This window comes from Rhopalosiphum maidis, chromosome 4, assembly GCF_003676215.2.
Source record: "Rhopalosiphum maidis isolate BTI-1 chromosome 4, ASM367621v3, whole genome shotgun sequence".
In the NCBI taxonomy this organism is placed as follows: Eukaryota; Metazoa; Arthropoda; class Insecta; order Hemiptera; family Aphididae; genus Rhopalosiphum; species Rhopalosiphum maidis.
In genome coordinates this window covers 37,884,363-37,907,210 of record NC_040880.1, presented here as the reverse complement: position 1 = coordinate 37,907,210, position 22,848 = coordinate 37,884,363, and the positions used below count along the sequence as shown (strand labels likewise).

General features: G+C 30.4%; 1 protein-coding gene across 1 annotated transcript in view; it reads right to left on the bottom strand.

Annotated features, from left to right (window-relative positions):
* Window positions 1-22,848, bottom strand: part of LOC113550233 (leucine-rich repeat-containing protein 15-like) — a 28,447-nt gene that overhangs the window by 2,468 nt on the left and 3,131 nt on the right. The window contains 4 exon segments of the mRNA XM_026951948.1: window positions 642-1,101; window positions 1,665-2,277; window positions 3,843-3,998; window positions 4,000-4,385. Coding sequence (XP_026807749.1) covers window positions 642-1,101; window positions 1,665-2,277; window positions 3,843-3,998; window positions 4,000-4,380 — 1,610 coding nt within the window. The 5' untranslated portion in view covers window positions 4,381-4,385.

The window sequence follows — 22,848 nt, the reverse complement described above, 5'->3', positions numbered from 1 at the left end:
TCAATTATTTCTTAAAATATACGTGTACTGTTAAATATCATTTCCGGGGATTATTACTTTGAAGATTGCGGTATAGATTGCCCACAAAGAATAAAAACTTGCTTTAAATATTCATATCAATACGTACTTTTAAAAGGGAACGTTCTATCGCATTTTAACTATGAAATTTGGTGCATAGATAATCTTATAGGTACTAAAGATGTATTTACTTTTTGAAGCTCGTTTTCACATTTCACATTAAATAGTAGAAGCCAAGAGCGGATACAGTGATCCTAAACAGGAGGCGAGCAGTTTGTTAGTTATCAACTAAAAAAAGGTCATCGTCTATTTAAAAAAAAACTGTTGGAATATACTTCGTGATACTTTTTTTGTGAACGGGGGGGGGGACAATTGCCCCCATTGCCCCCTCCTTGTTCCGCCCTTGGTGTTCATATAAGGGATCTGTTTGCTCACGAAAAACATGTTTTTTTTGTTAGTATAGAACTATACGAGTAGGTATATATTAGATTGCACGCGCACGGGAGCCGTACAGTTTTGAATACACAGTTGCTGTATAATATGGTGCTGTTATTGGGTGCCTGGGTGCGTATACGTATATTTATTCTCGCAGCAGTATTATAATTAATTATTATAGCACCAACCTGTAACTGTGCGTCGGCTGTAACTCGTTAGCCGATAGCGACAGTGTCAGACTCTTGGCGTCGGGCAACTGGGACGAATTGCACCTGACCGGTTTCGAGTCGAGCAGTACTTCGTGGTTGCCGACGTCCTCGTAGATGACTAGCGCGTTGCAGTAGTACGATATGACCGGCGCTACGACGGTCCAACCTAGGCTGATCCGGCTGCCGTCGAACTGGTAAGAGCGCAACGAGATTTTCGTACCGGTATACGGCTGCATCGAGGCGAGAGGACCTTCGGGCGGTGGCACGCTGTCCTCGCCGCCGCACGTCAACTTGGATACGGGAAGATCCTGGAGCAGGCCGTTTTCGAGCGATGGCGGAGTGGCGCACACGGCCGTATCGCCGGCCGCGTGGGTAGCACTGTGATTGGACAGCCAACCGGCGAAATACAATAGACTACAGTCGCAGTTCAACGGGTTGTCTGAAAGTTCACAATAGAAATATATATAGAAATTAGAAATATACATTTTCTGATTTATCGTAAACATTATTCTGTTAGTACCGTAGTTGGTATAAACAAAATTTCTTGCGCAGACATCAAACTATGCCGCGTACTTACAGTGCTTATAGCCAAGACGTTGTGTTATCATATTATGATGGACGCTCGGCCGTTGCCTTTGGGTATATTGCTTTAGTGATACACATTGTGATATATATATATATATATGGAGCGACAACTATAGAGCGGTAACAAACGAAGGTTTTTTGCAAATAACTTGTTCTAAATTGTTCATCATAATTATGATTATACTTGTGTGAGGAAATAATCGAATTTTCGAAGCAGGGTGTACGGGCAAACCTTAAATTTGATTTTCTAGCTGTAATACAATAACCGGCTGAAAGACTACAACGGAAAATTTTAATTGGAGTTCTATAAATCGTGAATAAAGTTTGGTACATAAAATGTACCCATGCAATAAAAACTCGTTATTAAAGGTATGATCAAACGTATTTTCGTAGATATAATTAAGTGCAGTCCTATACCTGATAAAGAGATGCTAGTTATATGATTGCCGGTGTTCAGTGCGCCTTCAGCCACAATTGATATGTCGTTGTCGTCGAGCTTTATAACTTGGATACTCTTTAGCGGTACGATGAGATCGGACGTCAAACTCCTCAGGAAGTTGTGTGACAAGTCGAGTGTTTTGAGTTTGGTCAGGTGTGCGAGTGAAGCACTGGACACCGCTACGATGCGATTGTTGGCCAAGTCCAAATGGGACAATGTAGGCACCGCTCTGAAACCATGATCCTCGAGTACGTCGATCTGGTTGTGATTAAGCGTAAGCGACACTATGCCCTCGAGTCCAGCAAACGATCCACGCCTAACACTGTTGAGCTGATTATGCGCCAGCGATATGACCTGTAAATTCGGCAACCTAGGCAATGTGCTCGGGCCTAATTGACCGGCCAGCAAGTTAGAACTGAGGTCTAAATCGACCAACGACCGAAGCCCTTGGAGATGGGAAGTTGAAGCTGACGTAAGCAAATTGTTTTGGAGACGTAGCACTTTCAAAAACGGTAGATTAACAAATGCATCTGGGCTGATGAAATGAATGGAATTATTGCTCAAATCCAAAAACGTCAAATTCGGCGATCCCTGCAACAAAAAACAACATTTAATACACTAAAAATATGTGGTAAGCAGATATAATAAGGAACTAGGTTTATAATTTAAACTAATTCCCATTATTTTTTTATATTTACATAATAAATTTCGTCCTTCTTAAGAATATAATTATTGCAAATCGTTAATTAAACTACTATACATAACACTATATTATACACCCACATACAAGTAATAAAAATTAAATATACCTTTATGTACATTTTAATCCCTAACTTCGAATCAATTTTTTAGAAAAAAAATTTTATACACCCCACACATGGGTGGAATATTATCAACTTAAATTTAAAAAAATATAATAATAATTAAAATATTATTGCATTATTTGCATTTAATATTGACATAAAAAGCATTTCAGAAATACATAATAAATAATACTGTAATCTTATTTTCATACTATGCTCCGTACTGGGTAAGGTATTAATTAAATATATAACTACATATGTCGTCTAGACGTCTATACTTAATAGTTTTAAAATAAGATTATAAACATAAACACCCTATCGGGGATATATTATTTACCCAGGTAAGACACCTAATTACCTGCATGTTGCAATTGCTAGCGTTCACCATATGGTAAATCAAAACCTACATGCGTAGGACGCAAGTATTTTCGACTTCCGGTACGATTTTTGTATACCGTGTGACTGGGTTTACGCAATATCCGTTAGTAATGTAGCTATATACTATGTAGTATATCAGTAAATGTATATTTGTAGTAAACAAAACAACAAAGGAAATTTAATTATTTATAAGAAAAAATCGTTTTCAATGAGATTATGGAGCTCAACGCAATTTATTTTGGTAAGTAAACTATAAACCCGATGACATAATTATTATATATGTAGGTATTATATATTATAATTGCTAATTATATTCATGTGTGTTTGGTTAAAAATTGATATTTTCAAAGTTAAATAAAAATTTTTAAAAATATTAGTAGAATTTTTGTAAATATTTACATTAATTACAGGATACACATATTAAAGTTATACTCATACAAGCTGTGCGTGTGTATAATAAACAAATCAGCCAAGTCTATCGCATTTATGATTCTAAAATTTAGTACATACAGGTAATACTATACCTGAGGATTTGTACCTCAAAGCAAATTGTATTAATTTAAAAAGGGCTTACACAGGGATTTGTTGACTCCTGTGAAACTATGATCTTTATTTATATATTGTAACAATTGATTATAAAAAATAAAATAGTTATTATGATTGAGTATAATTTCAGCCCTTTATTTTATAATTGGACAAAACAACCCAAATAATTTTGTTGGAAATCTATATGCATTTTACATTTAACGGTATTTAAAAAGGGGTAAATCTATGATGGGCATTAATTTTATCACGGGCAACTCCGTGCAGGATCAGCTCACTTTAGTACATTATATATTATATTTAAATACGATCTACTCTGAGAACCAACTAATGCGGCCGTATGTGAAAGCACGAAAATTTAAGTTTTTCAAGATTATTAGTATACCTCATACAATATACATATACATTATACAAAATACTGAAGTATAATACCTTGAACGAATTGTTGTGAATGGTGTGCAAACGGTTGTGTGACAGGTCGAGCCTCTCGAGCCCGCTGAGCATGGCCAGCGCCGAGCTGGGTACCCGCTCGAGCTGGTTATTGGGCAGGCCAAGCGCTTGGAGCGGAGACCCAAGCCCGTCGAACGCAGGCGTCTGAAACGGACTTGATCTCGCCGGACGACACGACCAGCCCGTGCAGCGAGACACCGTCCAGCATCCTGGCCGGAAGCGAGCCCACGTTCTGCACGGTGCAGTCCAGAAGCGATATTGACGACGTGCCGGACAGATTTCTGAGCGCCCGGGCCACAGTCTCGAACGTCGACTTGCCGCCGGTGCAGCGTAATGTGTGTGGTAGATCACAAGCGCACGACACGTTTCGCACTTCCGGGCACTTCCATTCGCCGTCCACCTGCCCTTGTACATCTCCGTGCCGTTGCAGCGGATCTTCGTTCTGCGGCCGATGCAGCTGGCCGCCGGTAATTTGGAGTACCGCGAGTACGACTGCCATCACCACTGCCACACACGACATCCTTCCTACACAAAATCAACGTCACAGTGTTAAAAAAAAAATTAAAAATTATTATTATTAATATTTTAACATGGATAATAAAATGTTTACGGTCTTGATACAATGTTATTAATTTTTGTTTCGTGACCGATATATCACGTCCTCAATTTCGTATTAAAGTATTTATATCTATATAGAATGATCCATAATATAATTAATTACGTTATTATATAAAATATAATAACCTCGATGATGCAATTATTTTTTATCACATAACACTGGATTTTACTTATTTTAATTTCGTTTGTGCCACAGTACCTAATTATATTAGAATTAATCTTTATATTTAAAATTGTTTAATATTTATAATTATGATAGTTCACATTACACATAATGACAAAATATAAGCTGGAGCAAGCTTGTAGCAAAACAATTATACATAGATATTAGACATACGAGTATTCTCGTTTAAACTATCTTTACGGTTCATTTTTTTTTCTTTTTGAGAAATTTTATATTTCAGTTGTATTTTTTATTTTTTGGGTTTTTAAATTAATGATATTCAATATTTCAATTAAATATAGTTTTTAAACCATGTTTTCGATGAATTATATTCGAGTACAAAAAGCCAACTTTTTTAAATAGAAGGCAATTCAAGTGAATACTTTTGAAATCAAGAGTCAATTCGAGTGTGCCCGAATAGGTCAGCCATATACATGTATAATGTGTGCATAGGGAGGGAAACTATTAAGAACACGTGAATATGTCGATGAACCGCTTCAGATTTAAAATATTATTCGGTAAACAGACTACATAGGCCCATTAGGCCCGTTACATTAGCACATGGTTACTTTTGACCATGAACGGTTTTAAACGAAATAGAGCTTGAATATTAATTTATGTATTAATATAGGTAATTACCAAGAACAGCGCATGACATATGTGCATAACGTATTATTTAGTTGAATCTCGTATTATAGTCGAATAATTGATGTAGTAAACTATGTATTATACACTTAAATACATGACGTAAAACTGTGTTTACATCAAATTATAAACGATTAGGGTTTATTATACGTTATTATATATAATAACATATTAACACATATATATATACTAACCTACGTATATCTACATACGAAATTTAAAACAAACTCTAAAACCTATCACTATTCCGACATTTTCAGATAAGAAATATTTTCGAATGAGCAATAATATCAAAGATTAATTTTTTCTCGAGTTTTATTTTTATTACTATCATAATATAATTATTATTCGTATATTTTTGTATAAAATTAATTAAAAAACATATTTTATGAGCTCTATTAAAATTATAGTTTTAAACAAATATGCCTTTTTAAGTAATAGTAATTTAGTTTGAGTAATTAATCATTAAGTATTGAGTAAATAAAAATATATTAGATGCGTATAAATTATAACCGTATTTTAAGAAGTATTAATAATTTATAGTAAGTACCTATTTTACCAGTTTTGTAAAGTATTTAAATAAATATATTTAATTACCTATACCTAAAGTATTTAAAATACTTTTTAAAATAAATATATGGAAAGTTTTTTAAATATAGCATTGGACGTATTTGTATTTTACAATCAAATACTTTTATATAAATAATGTTCAAAATTCAAAAGAATTATTCATCATAATTCTTATTGTTTTTCGATAATCATTATATTAGTTAATTTATAATTAAAATCAATATTAACATTTATTTATTTTATATTTCATTAACAACCATTTATTGTTCAATTAATATTAAATTATTTCAGAACTAAATATAGGTAATACATTTTTATTTATTTTTATTAACGCATTTAAATATATGCCATGTATAATTTGTATTTGTTTTAAAATATTTTTTGATCTAGTTAGTATATATTTATGTATTTATATATTTTATATACAAGAATATAGATACTTTTTAAGTAATTTATTAGCTCAACATCGCAGAATATAATATATTCTTATATGTAATATGTATATTATTATTTATAATCCGAAAAAAAGTGGGGTAATAACGCGAATATTTTTTTCTCTCGAAATTATTGAATTATTTATATCGACAATAAATGCTTAAAACCGATATCTCGTAGAGGCTACAAATACAGATATAGATTATAGTGAGTCTAAAAAATATAATGACTGCGCGTTTTTTCGAGAGTCAAAAAAAAAATTTAAAAAAAAACCCTGAAGGACGGACGCATATAAACCATCAGCAGCTAACGTCAATATCAGCTGTATCTATAATAATAATATGAAGTATACCCTAATTACGTATTCACAGACATGAACTTGCAGCTAAGTTCGTCAGACGGCGGTATATAGGTACCTATAGTATGTACATACGAGAACGAGTCGTTGTAACCATATTGGACGACTCTGTTCAACTGTCGGCATGTTTGTGTGCGTTATGTACATTATTATTTATGGTCGTGTACAACGTCTTCGAGTTACCTAGTTAGAAGAGAGTCTCGTATACGCATCTCTTGCAATAATTTTACACACACGCACATGTTTGTTATATATATATATACATAATATGTATGCATATAAGTATAAGTACCCGTATAGATTATAATTCCATCAGTGAACGTAGGTACAACGTTTACAATCAATGATCCTTCGTCCGATATAAATCTTCCTTTTCAATTTGCCCCAGAAAACTACTGCAGCAGTAGGTTTATTAATAATAATATTATAATTTATACTTTAGAAGTTATAACAAGGTAATACAATTTTTCACCGAGAACTATATGATATACGCGCACGCAAGTAGGAGTACCTAAATTAAAATATGTTTTTATAATAATAATTTTTGCGTCGATATGAGTACAGAGTACGACTCGCATTATTATAATATACGTCGACTGCCGACCATGTCATCGTACCACCGCCGGATGTTTACCGATGAATCGAGCATTTAAATAAAAAAATATTCCGTTTTTAATGTATTTTTAACGCCAATAACTTCAAAATAATGTGTAATTATATAATATGCATATATGATGATTATATCATTTTCGATCTCGTTTCCGTCTGTAACCAAATGCATGAATGGCTAATTAAAACTATTCGCGCGTAATCGTTAATTTAAATGCGCAAATATTCATTTAATTTCTTCAGAACGAACTATTTTCCGTTTTTGTGTCACCTATGTATTAAAATATTATACTATTATTTGAAATACGACGAAATAATTAGCAGATGTCTAAATCCTACGTGATGATATCGATAGAGCGTTACATTTACTGAAAATTGTATGACTGTTACAGTACAGTAGGTGCGAGTATACACATATAACACATTTGATTCGAATAGTTTATTGCTACTGCAGGCTGCACAATACACAGCTTACAATATTATTTAATTACAATTAATACAGAATAATATTATGTCGTCATATTTATATTTTATTTTCGATTTTCACACTGCAAACTCATAATAACAAAAATACCACTTGGTATTTAAATCTATATAAACGAGACCATTATTGGTTTCAGACCATACAGTACCATATTATGTAGCTCTTATACCAACCTGTCATTTTTTAATTATTACAAAATATTTATATATAGATCAGGATTTTAGAAACAATTTTTTATTTTATACACAATATATTAATAATTAATAATTAATATAGAATAAACATATTAGTGTATATTAAAAACTATAGTGTTTCAGCGGTTGTTCATATTTGACTCTCCTGATTTGTCGATAAACGATTGTTGAAATAATATTTTATCACTATTTATCAATAAAAATGTAGAATACTATAATCGTATATACTTTTAAAGCGATTAGGGTGTGTCTAAGCAAACCATAATTTTATTACTCAACCCGTGAAAATATGTATGATGTATATACTGTATACGTTTAAGTTTATTACACGGAAAATCTTCCCACGTGCTCTATCGAATATGCTGCGCGCTCTCTTATTGTACTTGTACTCGTATATTGTTTTTTTATTTGAAGTCTTTCGAAACCATAAAATTATAAACGCGTTTTAAACAACGACGGCGACATTGAATATAATATAACAACCAACCGATGTCAATCTGGAGAAATAAAAAACACAATTATAGGTAGATAATTACAGAAATTATTTACATATCAATATTAGAATATAATGAAATACTTATATATTTAATTTATATCAAATGACAAAAACTTCACACGGATGTGACCAATTATTAGCACATTCGTCAATTTTTTTTTTGTATAAAAATTAAAAATAGTTAAAACAAAACATATCATAGGCGGGAATGCGTGACACACGCACACACACACACAGACAAACACACACATACATTTTAAACATACGAATATCGAATTTCTACGTTTCACACACATCATACATAATTGTTTGATATAATATACTAAGAAATCGAACAAACGGACGTAGTCAGACATTTTCCAGTAAGATCCTATATAAGGACTAGAAAAAAAAATGCATTTATATATATTCTATATATGTATTGTATTTCCTGTGACACGCGTGATTGGAATGAAATCGCATTTCGAAACCTTACGTACACACAATCGTACATCCGTTTGGGCCTAAGTCGGGTAAACGGTCTTACGGCACGTAAACATAAATTCTATGTACGACGATAATAATAATAATCGTATATTATATTATGTTTTTATACGAGTATATATTATGTATGCATGTGGCGTGTCTATATAGACTAATCGGTTTACTTACGTCTAACGAGTAATATAAATTGTTAAGGTATACTCTTCAGAGTACTTTATATTATATATACTCACTCTATGACTCTATACGATATAATTTAATACTATGTATATTGTGCATTTGTGCACATACATATTTTAGTATTATTAATATTACGTTTTGTATAGCAAAGAAAAATAAACGCAATTGATGTAATATTAATTTATCGAGTTACATTGGCGACAACATGTATAGTATAAAGTATAATTAGAAATAAATTATTAATAAATAATTTAGGGATAATGCGAGATATTGAATAATAATTATATTGTTGTGATTATGAGAGATGAAAAAAAAATCATGATGAAAACTTGTCAATCGATTGAAACACAACAAAAAGAATAATTTCAAATGTAATTATAATATGTATAATAGTCAAATAGATACATCATATTAATACTGACGAATGAACGTACCCAAAATGACAATTGTTTTACTATCGTAATCGGGTTTTTACATTATTTTTATTTTTGTTAATGATTAGTAGCTATTATAAATATACGTGATTGTTATTAAAAACCAACGAGATAAAAAAAAAAGATAGTTTAGTTAATGATGATGTGGAATATTTTCTGTTTTTCATTAAACAACGATTCACTAATACTATTATTATTTAAACATCGACGGCGACATGCATGATGTACTTAAATATTATTATAATGAATAAATGAGTAATTTTAAAGTCAACATAATTAATAACTACCATTTTGCATACAAAAAAATGTCATATATTTATCTTAACAAGGACTATTATATATAGTTGAATATTTAATATACGATATAATATAATGTGTATAATGTTTATACAATTTTTATAACACTCACCTATTTAAATTATTGAAAACTCGTATTGAATATATTATAATTTATAATAAATCAAGACTTTAAGATTACGTGTAGAGAATATATTTATTTTTATCGAATTTTTAATAATTTCTCCATAAAAATAATAACTTTTTTTAAAATTAATTAAATTTATAAATAAATTAGGCAATATATAGAAGACACTGTTTATTTTTTAATTAATCTACCTACATAAATGAAAATTGAAAATTATAATATTTTATTTATTTGAGTTGAAGACAAGTGCTCGTTAATTTATTATTCATAAGACCAAAAACATTAAATAATTATCAAGTTCCTATAGATATATACTCGTATAATTTCGTTGTGAGGTGGCAAAAAAGACGTTATTTTGTTATTGAATGTGTATTTACAAAACTAAACGTCTACAGTGATAATAATAATATAATAACGATTTAACGTTTTTAAATCGCTTATATATTATAATATTATATAAATATATGTGTATAGTAATGTTCATATAATCAGTTCGATTGAACATTGTGACCGTGGAGGCAGAGAGAAAAACAAATAAAAACGTCGGAAAATCGATTTTTGACAATATATATATGCGTTGTTAAATTAAATGTACTTACGACTTACCTATATAATAATACGTATAATTTATACATATATATTATTGTGGTCTTTGGAAACTGCTGTAGACATATTACGTATACACATATTAATATATTATACTGCGGCAGAATGTCCCGCACGAGGACCCGTTCAGCTACGATTATATTTTTTTTTTCGCACGCGCTTAAGTATAATGTGTATGTGTTAGTGTTCATCTATATGGCTATATTATATATTGGCTATTATAATATACCCATACGACAATATAAGCCTCATCTGTGGCGCTCGATCGCCTGGCTACTACGAATAACCGAGGTGTAGGCGAACGGAAATTAACATAAAACGCAGGTGTGTCTTTTCTTGATGATTATTATATTATTATAATATGCTATATTATTATGTACACACATTATGCTCAAACACGGACCGGTCACGAGGAGAGTTATTCCCGTGAACGTAATAATATTATTATATAAGGTAAGTCTTTACATATATTATATACTATGCCGCGGTATACGTTCAAGCGAATAATTTTGTGTACAGCAAAAAATAATAAAACGAAAAAAATATAGTACGCGCGAGTCGATTTAAATATACACATTACGATTGTACAGTCGCGCATAGGTACACACTAGATACAACGCACGTAATAATATATACTTAAATTTTTTTTTGTCATACTTTCGAACTATATATTCGTCTAGATTACTCGAACAGCTGCTGCACGAATGCCCCGGTCGCGTTGCTGATGCTGCAGTTGGTGAGGCGTGCTGTACCATACTTATAAATATAATATTATTATAAGATGATAAATCGCCACAGACCGTAATTATATTCAAGCTGAGTCGACTTTATGATAGGTACGATATGAATGATTTCGAGTGTATTTACACAAACATGTAGTTAAACTGTTGTTATAATAATTATTATTATATAGGTATATATAATATGTATACAAGCATGGTATGAATGACTAAGGTGGATTGACAGATGTGGAGTTGAGTAGTTGATAGCGTCATTATATATTATTATAATTTATAAAATAATATTATGTACTACGAATGACGGCAACGAATCATGTTTGGATAAGTACAACAGCAGAAATTATAATGATTGACACAAATATACAAGTATACCTATTATACCATTTTTACAGTCGGTAAAATTGTAAGGGATAATTGATTAATGACTACCTTATTAATATTATTTCAAACTCCGCGCGTCAATGATTTTTATTAGCAATCTTACAGCTTAAATTTGAGATATACGTAAATAATAAATCTACTAACGAAATAACAAAACAAATTTTTTTTCTAATTCGACAACTTAATAATAATATTATAAATGTATAATTCATAAAAATTCTATATAACTATTAAATCATATTTCTATGATGTATTATAGAACGCGTTAAATAAAAAAAGAAATATATGTTTTATCTTTATTTTTTTCCATAGGTAACCTTTTTAACTCGTAATATATTAGTTTATTGTTGAATTACTTGAATGCTTTTTAACGCTCAAAGCCGTGTAAAAATACAACAATAAAATGAAATTTGATATTTCTATATGCATATAGTCGTCTCAACAATAGTCTTTTTATATCGGTTACTTTAATTTGACTTATAATTTAGATATTTTAGCTCAGATCAACATATTGTATTCGATTACAATCCATCTTGGGTAATATAGAAGCACCTATTTACTAACATTACCAGCATACGGCTAAAAACGAGAAACAAAATTACAAAAATCAGTTTTATCTATAATTATTGTGTACATTATTATAACTGTTTTGTACAAAAATATATAGTATTATAATGCATAATGCTGTATAGAGAATATTTACTTAGGTATCTAACAACGCCGAATTTCTACGAAACAATAATATAATATAAGTAAATAAAAAATTTCCATAATCATTTTGTTAGTAGGTATATATTATCGGAACCACTTTCCCATTAACTAACTATATATATTATAATCATATAGAAATACTGCAGTCTCGTCATCGTCTGTAATATTTTATATGTATACAATCTACAGTCTACACGGCAGTAACAAGTAACAGCCGACTGTTCGCGACTTATAAATTAAACATGACGAAAACGTCTTAATTTTCAATTATTTTTTATGAGATTTTTATTTAAATTGAGCACTTATTTATAACCGTCTTTCAATATATCAAAAATATAGGCTGTGACGATCACATCATATTTTCGGATAGATATTATATTTTACAAACATAATAAACTGTAATTGTATAACCATAGCTATAGCTGTCTGCAACAAAATATGATAATATCAATAAATTGTGATTTCCTATTTTTTTTGAAGAGACAACGGTTGAGCTAATTTTAGTTCTAATACTATTTTCCGTTTTAAAACGAATACAAATAATTACGATTTCAATATTACGTTATACACCATTGCACTAAGTTAAAACCACTGAAATACATTTATACAGCTTTTATCAGATAGTCGATAAAAAAAATTAACGAGTGTCACAACTCACAAGTATAAAATTATTTCACCACAGAACGAACTTCGTGCATGATTGCAGCGGTTTTGCTATAATGCTAAGACTAAATTAAAAAAAAAAACAAAAAGATTATTTAATACGCGTACCGATATACATCAATTTTACAACTTTTAGTAATAGTATACTATACTATACTATACTAGGGTGACCAGACGTCCCGTTTAAAACGGGATTGTCCCTTTTTTAATCATCGTGTCATGTTGTCCCAACAAACTTCGAACGGCACGCTTTTTATCCCGATTTTATACATATTATTACATTATATTTTTAAAATAAATCGATTTATGAAACAAATCTAAAATAGTTTAGTTTAGTTTAGTTAATAAAAAGAAAACTTTCCTAATTATTTAAAAAAATTGTATTAGTTTTTAAATGCAACATCATAGTGTTGATTATGATAATAAAAAAATAAATATTCCTAAACATTTTCGAACATTTTTATTATTTAGGTTAGGTTTATTAACTCAAAAGGGTAAAGTAATAATAATAATTTTTTTTAAGTGGGGGGAGTGTAACAACTGTTCCGTTTTTATTTTTTTTTAAATGGTCACCATATACTATACTAATATTAAACACTATATAGTATACATACTACGCATTCTTCATTATATTTAAAAATAATACAGGTCCTCGTCACAAGCAAAGTTATATATACAATAGAATTCCTATAAAGTGACCAAGTACACGACTATATAAATATAATAAGATTTTAATCCTTCAAATTTATATAGTGATTCTATATAATCTGCAGAATTATTGTATTAAGCGTTGTTATTTTGTTTATATAAACATATCTAGTAAAATTAAGTGTTAATTCCTTTTTACATTTAGTGAAATTTAAATTTTTTTTTTTTGGTATTTTTTTAAAATCATTTAATGTTATATTAACTATTGAGTGGTCTGACCAGTAGTCCTAATATACATAGAGTAATTAAGATAAACATACTACCTACATACATAGTATAATATATTTGAAAATATAAATAATAAGTATAAAAATACTAAATTTTTAAATAAAGGATGTATCTATGTATGATGGCATTTAAATGAATATAATATATAGGAATGCAAAGAAAATGAAACATTGCGAAATAAAATTAATTTCTGCGATATTCAATCGAGACTTATAAATTAATAATTATATCAATTGCCAATTTTTTTTTTATTCAAACGTCTCCTCTGTAGTAAGTACATATTGGCAATTTTATTGGCACTGAAAACTTTCACGTTATTAATAATTATAAAACATTAATTCACGTCGGATATCATCGCCGTTCTGTTGCACGATGATATTGTAAATTATATATATATACGTATATAAGCAACCCCTAAGCCCCAAAGGCATTCGTAAATCCGTCGACACTCGATAGCTATATATAGTCAGTTTTCAATGTTTTCATTATAATATTGTAATTATTAGGGCTCGGATTTATATGTAAACCATACATAGTTTATACATAATTTTACTGTGACTTGATAAATTAATTTAAGTGAGTGATAAATTCGTTTCAAGGGATTTCCAATGAAATTAACTATATTTTATTTTACATATTTTTACATATTTTGCCATAAGTACATGTTTTTACATATTTCTCAACAATTCCATTTTTCCTACATATTTCGACAATTTGTTCATTTACGATTTTTCAATAATTATTAATTATGTACGATTGTATTTTTCAATACAAACAATTTCCCATATTTCAAAAAGTACAAAATAGTAACAAAATAATAACAATTATTGAACTTAATCTACGGTAGATATAACTTACTCCTTCAGACATAGTCAAAATGTAATACTGTCCAATAACATCAGTGGAAGCCGAAAGATCATTTAGTCGGTATAAGGCAATTTTATGACCAAATCAAAGATCTTTTGAATTTCAAAATTCAAAAATGGCTGTTATCATAAATTTTAATCAAGATAATTAAAATTTTTATTTTTTTCAGCTTTTTTTATTTATATTTTATAATTTGTAACAACTTATTTTAAATAATTTTACTATTTAAAATATAAATTGTTTCATTAGAAACTCATATGGATATAATATTATAATGTATAATTAAATATTAATAAATAAATCTTTTTTTGTACAATACATATTTTGATATTTTTAGCACATATTTATGTACATATTTTGTTTACGTAAATACATATAAATCCGAGCCCTAGTTATTATTTATATAGCCGTCATAATACATACACTATACACAATATTATTTCACCATATCGAGTGTGGACTATATGCATATAACATAACCTGTTATAATTTAAATCATCATGATATTTACCACATCTGTCTTGAGTAAGTAGTAGGTATCTATACTGATAGAACTGCAGTTGACAACTACTATAGAGTATGGACTAAAGAAAGAATCAAGAAAAAAAATTCGACCCAGTCGAAGTTAAATAAACATACATAAACCTACATACCTATATATATCTATATATTATAGGATCGTCTGTTTTGACTTTGGCAAAAACTCACTTTAAAAATACCACACAACGATAATAAAATGTTATATTATAAATGTATAACTAATAATACAGTATACAATATACATACTGTATAAAAACTATACGCGAGACAACAGATGTCGCACGCGCGACGATGAATGCAACAGTGCAATAAAATATAATGGCTACGCACTTAATATTATTATTTTTTTTCGTCCGCAATTTTAGCTTCAAAGAAGTAACAAGTCAAAGGATAAAAATCCCACAGCGTGCGCGACACCGTCATAATGTTGTTATATAGATACACATTAGTACATTACACGTTATTATATCTGCACGCCGCCACGATGTAACACATATGCCGGTGGTCTGTTGATGAGGATCGTGGTTAGATATATATAGTTATGATGATCAATGATCATTCATTAAACGCGTTTATGAGAAATACCGCAGCTACTGCGCGCGAGAATCGATGTGTAGGTAGGTATAGTATATATTCTATAATAACATATGGTCTCCGGTTACAATGTCGAATGTGGAGCTTTTTTTTTCTGCCATCATACTCGTCTCGACTATACAATATATTATATATTGTTCATATTATATTATTTATACGATGTCGTGGTGCGTGTATCGTAGACGAGGTCTGTCATCGGCGGACGCGGATGAGAGTAAAGAGTTAAAAAAATAAATAAATAAATAAAAATAGTGTACCTACTACACCGGACCAGTCGACAGGCCGGCGAGCGCGGCGGTGGTGGCGGCGTACGATACTTGAATTCTTAATATTATTACCTATATATGTGAACGCGTATGATATCACATAACAATATGTATATATACATAAGATATCGTACATACCGGCGGAACAGTAGTTGTGGAATTTCGATTTTTTTTCCACCCGACCGAAATCAATTAATCTCGTTTGTTTTCCCGGGTATACGTAATTCTGTTGCTACCTATACGTCGTATAAATAATTGATAGCGGACCATTTTTTTCCCCTCCATTTTCGTCCCGGCGCACTGCCATCGACCATCATATAGCCAACGATGTGTACAATATAATAATATATTATATTATACGACCGGTTCGCAATAGTACCTATAGATATACGCGCATAATATCACGGCAGCCTTTAAGCCTTAAGGAGGTCCTTACCGTGTGCGGGAACGACTTCGACGAGAGAGACTACGTATATATCCATTATAGGTGCATGCAAGTCTTACAAAAACCCGTATGTATGAGGAATAGAATTACAATACAATGGGGCACATATTATTATTATTATTATTAAATTGTATACCCATGTGCGCGGCGACGGTGAGGAGGACCGGTTTCGATTTCTCGACGGACGAACGCGCGGCTTCGACGAGCGTGTGTCGATCACTCGGCTGAGTAGGCTGTCCACCGCGTAGTGCGGAACTGCGGACTGCAGGTACGCACGTCCGTCGCCGCCGCCACAAGTCTCGCGTGACATCGTGAATCCTTTTTATGTAACGAGCTACAACAACAATGGCATCGCGGCGGTCGGCGGTCAAAATAATATTTATACGGACATGCCGAGAGCTTATAATGCTTATATAATAAGTTAAGTTATAGACAATAACTACAAGCGCATTATACTAGGCGTTTTATTTTATCCATAGATATAATAATGGAATGGATAGAGCACGTCAATATTATTATCATATATTAAATGCAAGTGAAGTTCATCGTCTGTTATCGAAATGGTGGCCAATTGAGGTGGATTATCATTGTGACTACAATGGTATTATTATACCGTGCTGCTTCGTATTCTTTATCCGTTTTTAAGTGTCTTTACTATTTATTATTTTATTAAATTCCCTATTGTTAGGGTGATATAATGCGGGAAACTGACCGACCCGTGACAAAAATTAAAATACAGATTTCAGATTTTCCAGATCAATTGTAACACTGGAACTATACCTTTAAACTATATTATAAGCCTCAAATCGTATTTTGTAACGCGTATGTTATTCGGCAAGGTCAGCTTATTAATCAGAAATGGAATACGACGGTACAGACTATAAGCCACCGTAGAGTACATATCAATATATCATAGGGTTATAATATTAAAGTATAATCAGTACTAAAAACTCAGTAATAAAGACGCCATCAAAATTAAACACAAAAGCCATTTTTAGATACCGATTTTATACATAGATCCATGAAATATTGCGTGTTGTATTTAATATACGGAAACAAAATAAATAATGGGAATACTTATAAATTATTACGATACACGTGGTACAATACATTTGTATAATGTATATAGTATCTATATAATAAAATTATCTACTTGTATCAATATGTATATGATACATTATTATTATTCGCACGTGGTTTAGGTAGTCATTTGTGATTTGTGTATAAGTCGCAAACTCGCAATACATTATTGTCCGCACTCCGCTCACTCATCATCTCATAAGTCAATCGTAACTATTATAATATTTCTATAGCTGGCGGTAAGGAAATATTACGTATAAGCCTATAAATAATAATATGTATCATGTATTATTTTCTATTATATATAAAGCGACAGTGAGGCGACGATGATGACGGTCGTGACCCGTTTCAGCGAGATCGTACCATAAATGCGTTTTGGATATTTTCAGCTACTCGATTTCCCGATAATGAGTGTATATATGTGTAGTAGTTTGTACTAATAAAAAAAAATACGAATACATTATATTAATATAATATAGTATATATACGAAATAACACCTTCCCACGCACCAAATCGTTTATATATGTACATACCTGGTATAGCGTATATATACGCGCTATTCGGACGTAATAATAATAATGATACAAATGCGCAGTCCACGGGGACCCTGAGGGGAATTGGTGCACGAGCGTCGTGGCAATCGACAATATTTTCACGTGTATATGTATAATATTAAACATATATAGTGTATAATATTATTATAATATCCAACGACGAAAGCCCACCGAGTTCGTTTTAATAATACATTTTTTATCTGCAGGATACGCGCGGTTTGTCGTGGGTGGCTGATTTAATTTTAATATCGTTCGACGCCGCGCCGTCCGCACCTACACCTAATTGTTTCGTTTTTTGGTTATAAATGTGCAGGCTGGATCTAGTTACATATATCACGACAGTTAAAATATATATTATTATAATTTTTATAAATGTACAGAATCGAAAACGGACGTATATACAGTCGAAACTCGAAGCCCGGAGGATGCATCTGTTATGTACCTATGGGTATAATTTTGGGCTCGAAGTTACAATGGTATTATAATATCACGACATCGTGACATCGTAGTACATTGCACGATATTCGTTTTTCATACGGGTTTGAAGGATTCCACTGTATTCATTTAATACTTTAAAGCGACAGGTTGTGCATAAATGCGTAACAGGTGTAATAATATGACGTATTGATCGTAGTATCGTATTGTATATTATAATAACAGAATGTTGTATTTCTTGAATTTATTATTTTGATCGATGAGCCGGGTAAGCACCAAACGCTGTATTTATAATATTTTATAACAATATAATTTTTACTTTGTTGTACTAACGTATTTATGTATGCATAGGTATATATATTTTTTTAATTTTATAAATCCTTCAATAATATTTCATAAACGTTGATTACAAGCCATTAAACAAGAATGTTATTATATTAGCTGGTCCCTACTTATATTTAATAAACATTTTCGAATGAAATAATTGGATATTACTTGAATAGTTTAATACTTACCTACCTACGTATACCTATCGGGTCGATTACGAAAGATCAAATTACGTCCATGATGGATTTGATAATTTATGTTACATTTTTAAACATAAAATAATATGATGGTATCTAAATAGATCAAAATGGAAATATTTTCAATATTTATTGATTAAAACTTAATTATAATGCATGATTAGATCATAACATATTATATTTATAGAAATACGCACGAATGAATCGAATGATGCATGATCTATTATATAATATTATTTCAATATGAATAAAATATACATTAGCATAGGTATTATATTATATTATAGTAATATAAATATGATTCCTAATTTTTTAAACATAATTGGACCTACACAATCATCTTGTCAGAATAGTCTAAGTATATTAATTTTGATTCCTATAAAACAGTCATAAAGCCCCTTTGTATGTCACAAGGCATTTTGATCTAAAATACGAACGATGAAACTGCAATATTGTTATACGAAAGATTCAACAACAAACCACTAACATAGTCCATAAGAATTTCACCGATTGAACATCTAACTTCAAGAACTAAATATTCCATAAACCTTCTTTAATAGGTAATGCTTCTTTAAGTTAGAAGACTCGTAAAACTTATTAATCTTCCTATTCAAATAATTCAAAATAATATGTAAGTTTTTAATATGCTAAAAATAACTATAATTATACTGTACTATATTTTATAGTAACATATATTATAGTAATATATATAATTAAATATTTAAAATATATTGTTTAATTATTTCAATCATAATATATATTATTATTGTTAGGTATAATAACTAATAAAAACAACGTAATTTACACCAATTTCAACTACATTTGTTAATCATAAGGAAACATCAAAGCACCTATGCATACCTACTAATGTTAGATTAGTAATGTACAACACGGTAAATATATCCATCATAGTTAGGAAACCTATCCATGTGAACCTACCAAAGGAGCTATTCTTAATTAAACAGCAATACTCGTAAATCGATATAGAGTCTATATTATAGACAAACACAAAAACATTTTTTTCGATAGAATGTTATTATATAATATTAATACGTTATATCGTTATTATCAACCGTGTTTTTAATTTGTCTAGCCTTTGAAACGCAATATATTAAATATTTATATTAATATTTTAGTATATTAATATCAAATTTATTATTATTTATTAAATAATAATATAATTGAAATAATCAATAGTTACTTGATACATATTATGCATGTCTGATCATTCGTATTTTTTTTAATCACGTCATGCAATCGTAGGCGGACATTTGGTGAATTTTTTGGGAGGCTAGTACATTATAATCTAAAGTAAAGTGATCCGCAAGATAACATTTCTAATAAAGTTTTAATTTTGAAGAGCTATGACATTTCTAGAGGCTAAGCCTCTTTATATTTATTTTCGTCAATTTGTATTATAGTCTTTATATAGGATTATTGTAGCATTATACACATAAACACGTTATTCTTTTCTTTACTATAGTATATAAATTATAAGATATTTTTATGGTTTATTTGATTCATCTAATTTGTAATAATTAATAATGTATCGTATCTACTATGTCTACTGACTACTATAATGTTATGAATTATTCAGAACTGTTATTCGAATCAACCAAATAAAATAGCCACTAAGGTAAAATGATGCATTCGGTTATTGAATTCCAACATGAGTAAATATTGTTTAGATCACGCAAGAAACCATTATTAATAGGCGTATCAATTTTCATAGCTCAATTATGTAATATTGATAATTGGTCATATTGATAAATTATAATATATAAATATAGGTATCCATAAATAATACGAATAGATTAATAGATAAAACAATTAGTAGTAGAATAAATTGGGTATAAATTTTTTGTTGTTAATTATCATCGTTTAAAAAATCTATGAATACTAAGTTTCGACAGTAACGCACTAAAAATTTGTAACAAGGGAATTAAAAAACGATATAGATACGTATCATATTATATATATAATTTAATACTAAATATAGATCTCTATTAGTTCTGACGTGGTAATTGGTGAGCATGCATAGTGCATACATCATCGAGGAAATAAAACGCGTCTTTATATAATATAATAATATTAATATTATACTATTATACATAATAATATGTTTTAATTGTGTAAGTGTAAGATATCTGTCATACATATTATACAACGTATATTCCAAAGTCCGTGGTGGCGAGGTCTTAAATATTTTACTCGGTTACGTTTAAACTCAAATATGACATTTTAATTATACTACATACATGCATATATGATCCGCACGCACATTGTATAGTATATCATATTCTATTGTTCTATACTGGTCACTGGAATACAACCGCTTTGGTAAATACTAAATACCTACACACATGAGTATTTTAATAATTTCATTAATTCATTTAGATATTTATACCATTTTACATGCGCACATCTACCCACATTTTCCGGGACCTTCCTCTTTAGTAACACGCATTTTTACATATCATTTAATATTATTATTATAATCGTTTTCGTAGACGAAATCTCTCCAAATCAAATTCCTAAATAGCATTTATTATGTGTTGACCGTCGTCACACCTTGTTGTCCGTCGACTTAGGCGTACCTATAGTATATTATATACCATCCATGACCCATTCAAATCATTTCCTGTTTCTATCTTACCGTGCGCGGGTAGGCCATCGTGTTAGGACACTTCTATAGAACAGACAATATACACGTAGATACCTACTTTAATACTTTATACTTATATATATATATGATATAATTCATGTATTAGTTATATTGTATATATATTATATTGTGCAGGTGGTGTGCGGTTCTACAACGAAATCGGGTACTCGGTACTCCGCAAATCTTTTTAAAACTTTCCCTTCGTACAAACATTTTTTTTTTATTTCTATCACAAGTTATATCTCCTGATTTATTCTATATAATATTATATATTTATATTAGACCTGCACGATGTTATATCATCGGAAAACCGTTCCTTTACGAAATAAATACAGTATATACACATACCATACACCCTGTCAATTATCACTCTCGTAGTTCTTATAGGATACCAGCATTAGTTGTACGTTTTCGTATTGCGTATATGTATATGTGTGATTGATATTTTGTCGCGTTTACTTAGCATAAAAATCGTAACAATTCTTTCCATAGTACGTACCTAACCCATATATTAATTGTATTTGTGTACTATTATATGTCTATATAATATGGTATTTATACGAACGTGTTATACTGTTATATAGTCTGCTGTCGGCGTGCGATTTTATCGACACCGTCGTCTTCGTCGCCTCACACGAACGCCACCTCCGCACGGCGCACACGGTATTCAAATTATTGAATTGCCCGCGCGCGCACACCCACCCACCTACACACATAAATACATAATGTGTATACATATAGGAGCATTTTAGCGTCCGGTGAGGGTTATTATGCGCGTTCATGCAACCATGGTGTACACGAGCCGAGCAATTCCATTACGAGACACACACGTAGACGATAGACCCCGATTCATTTTTATACCGAACGACGACGACTTAAACACACGC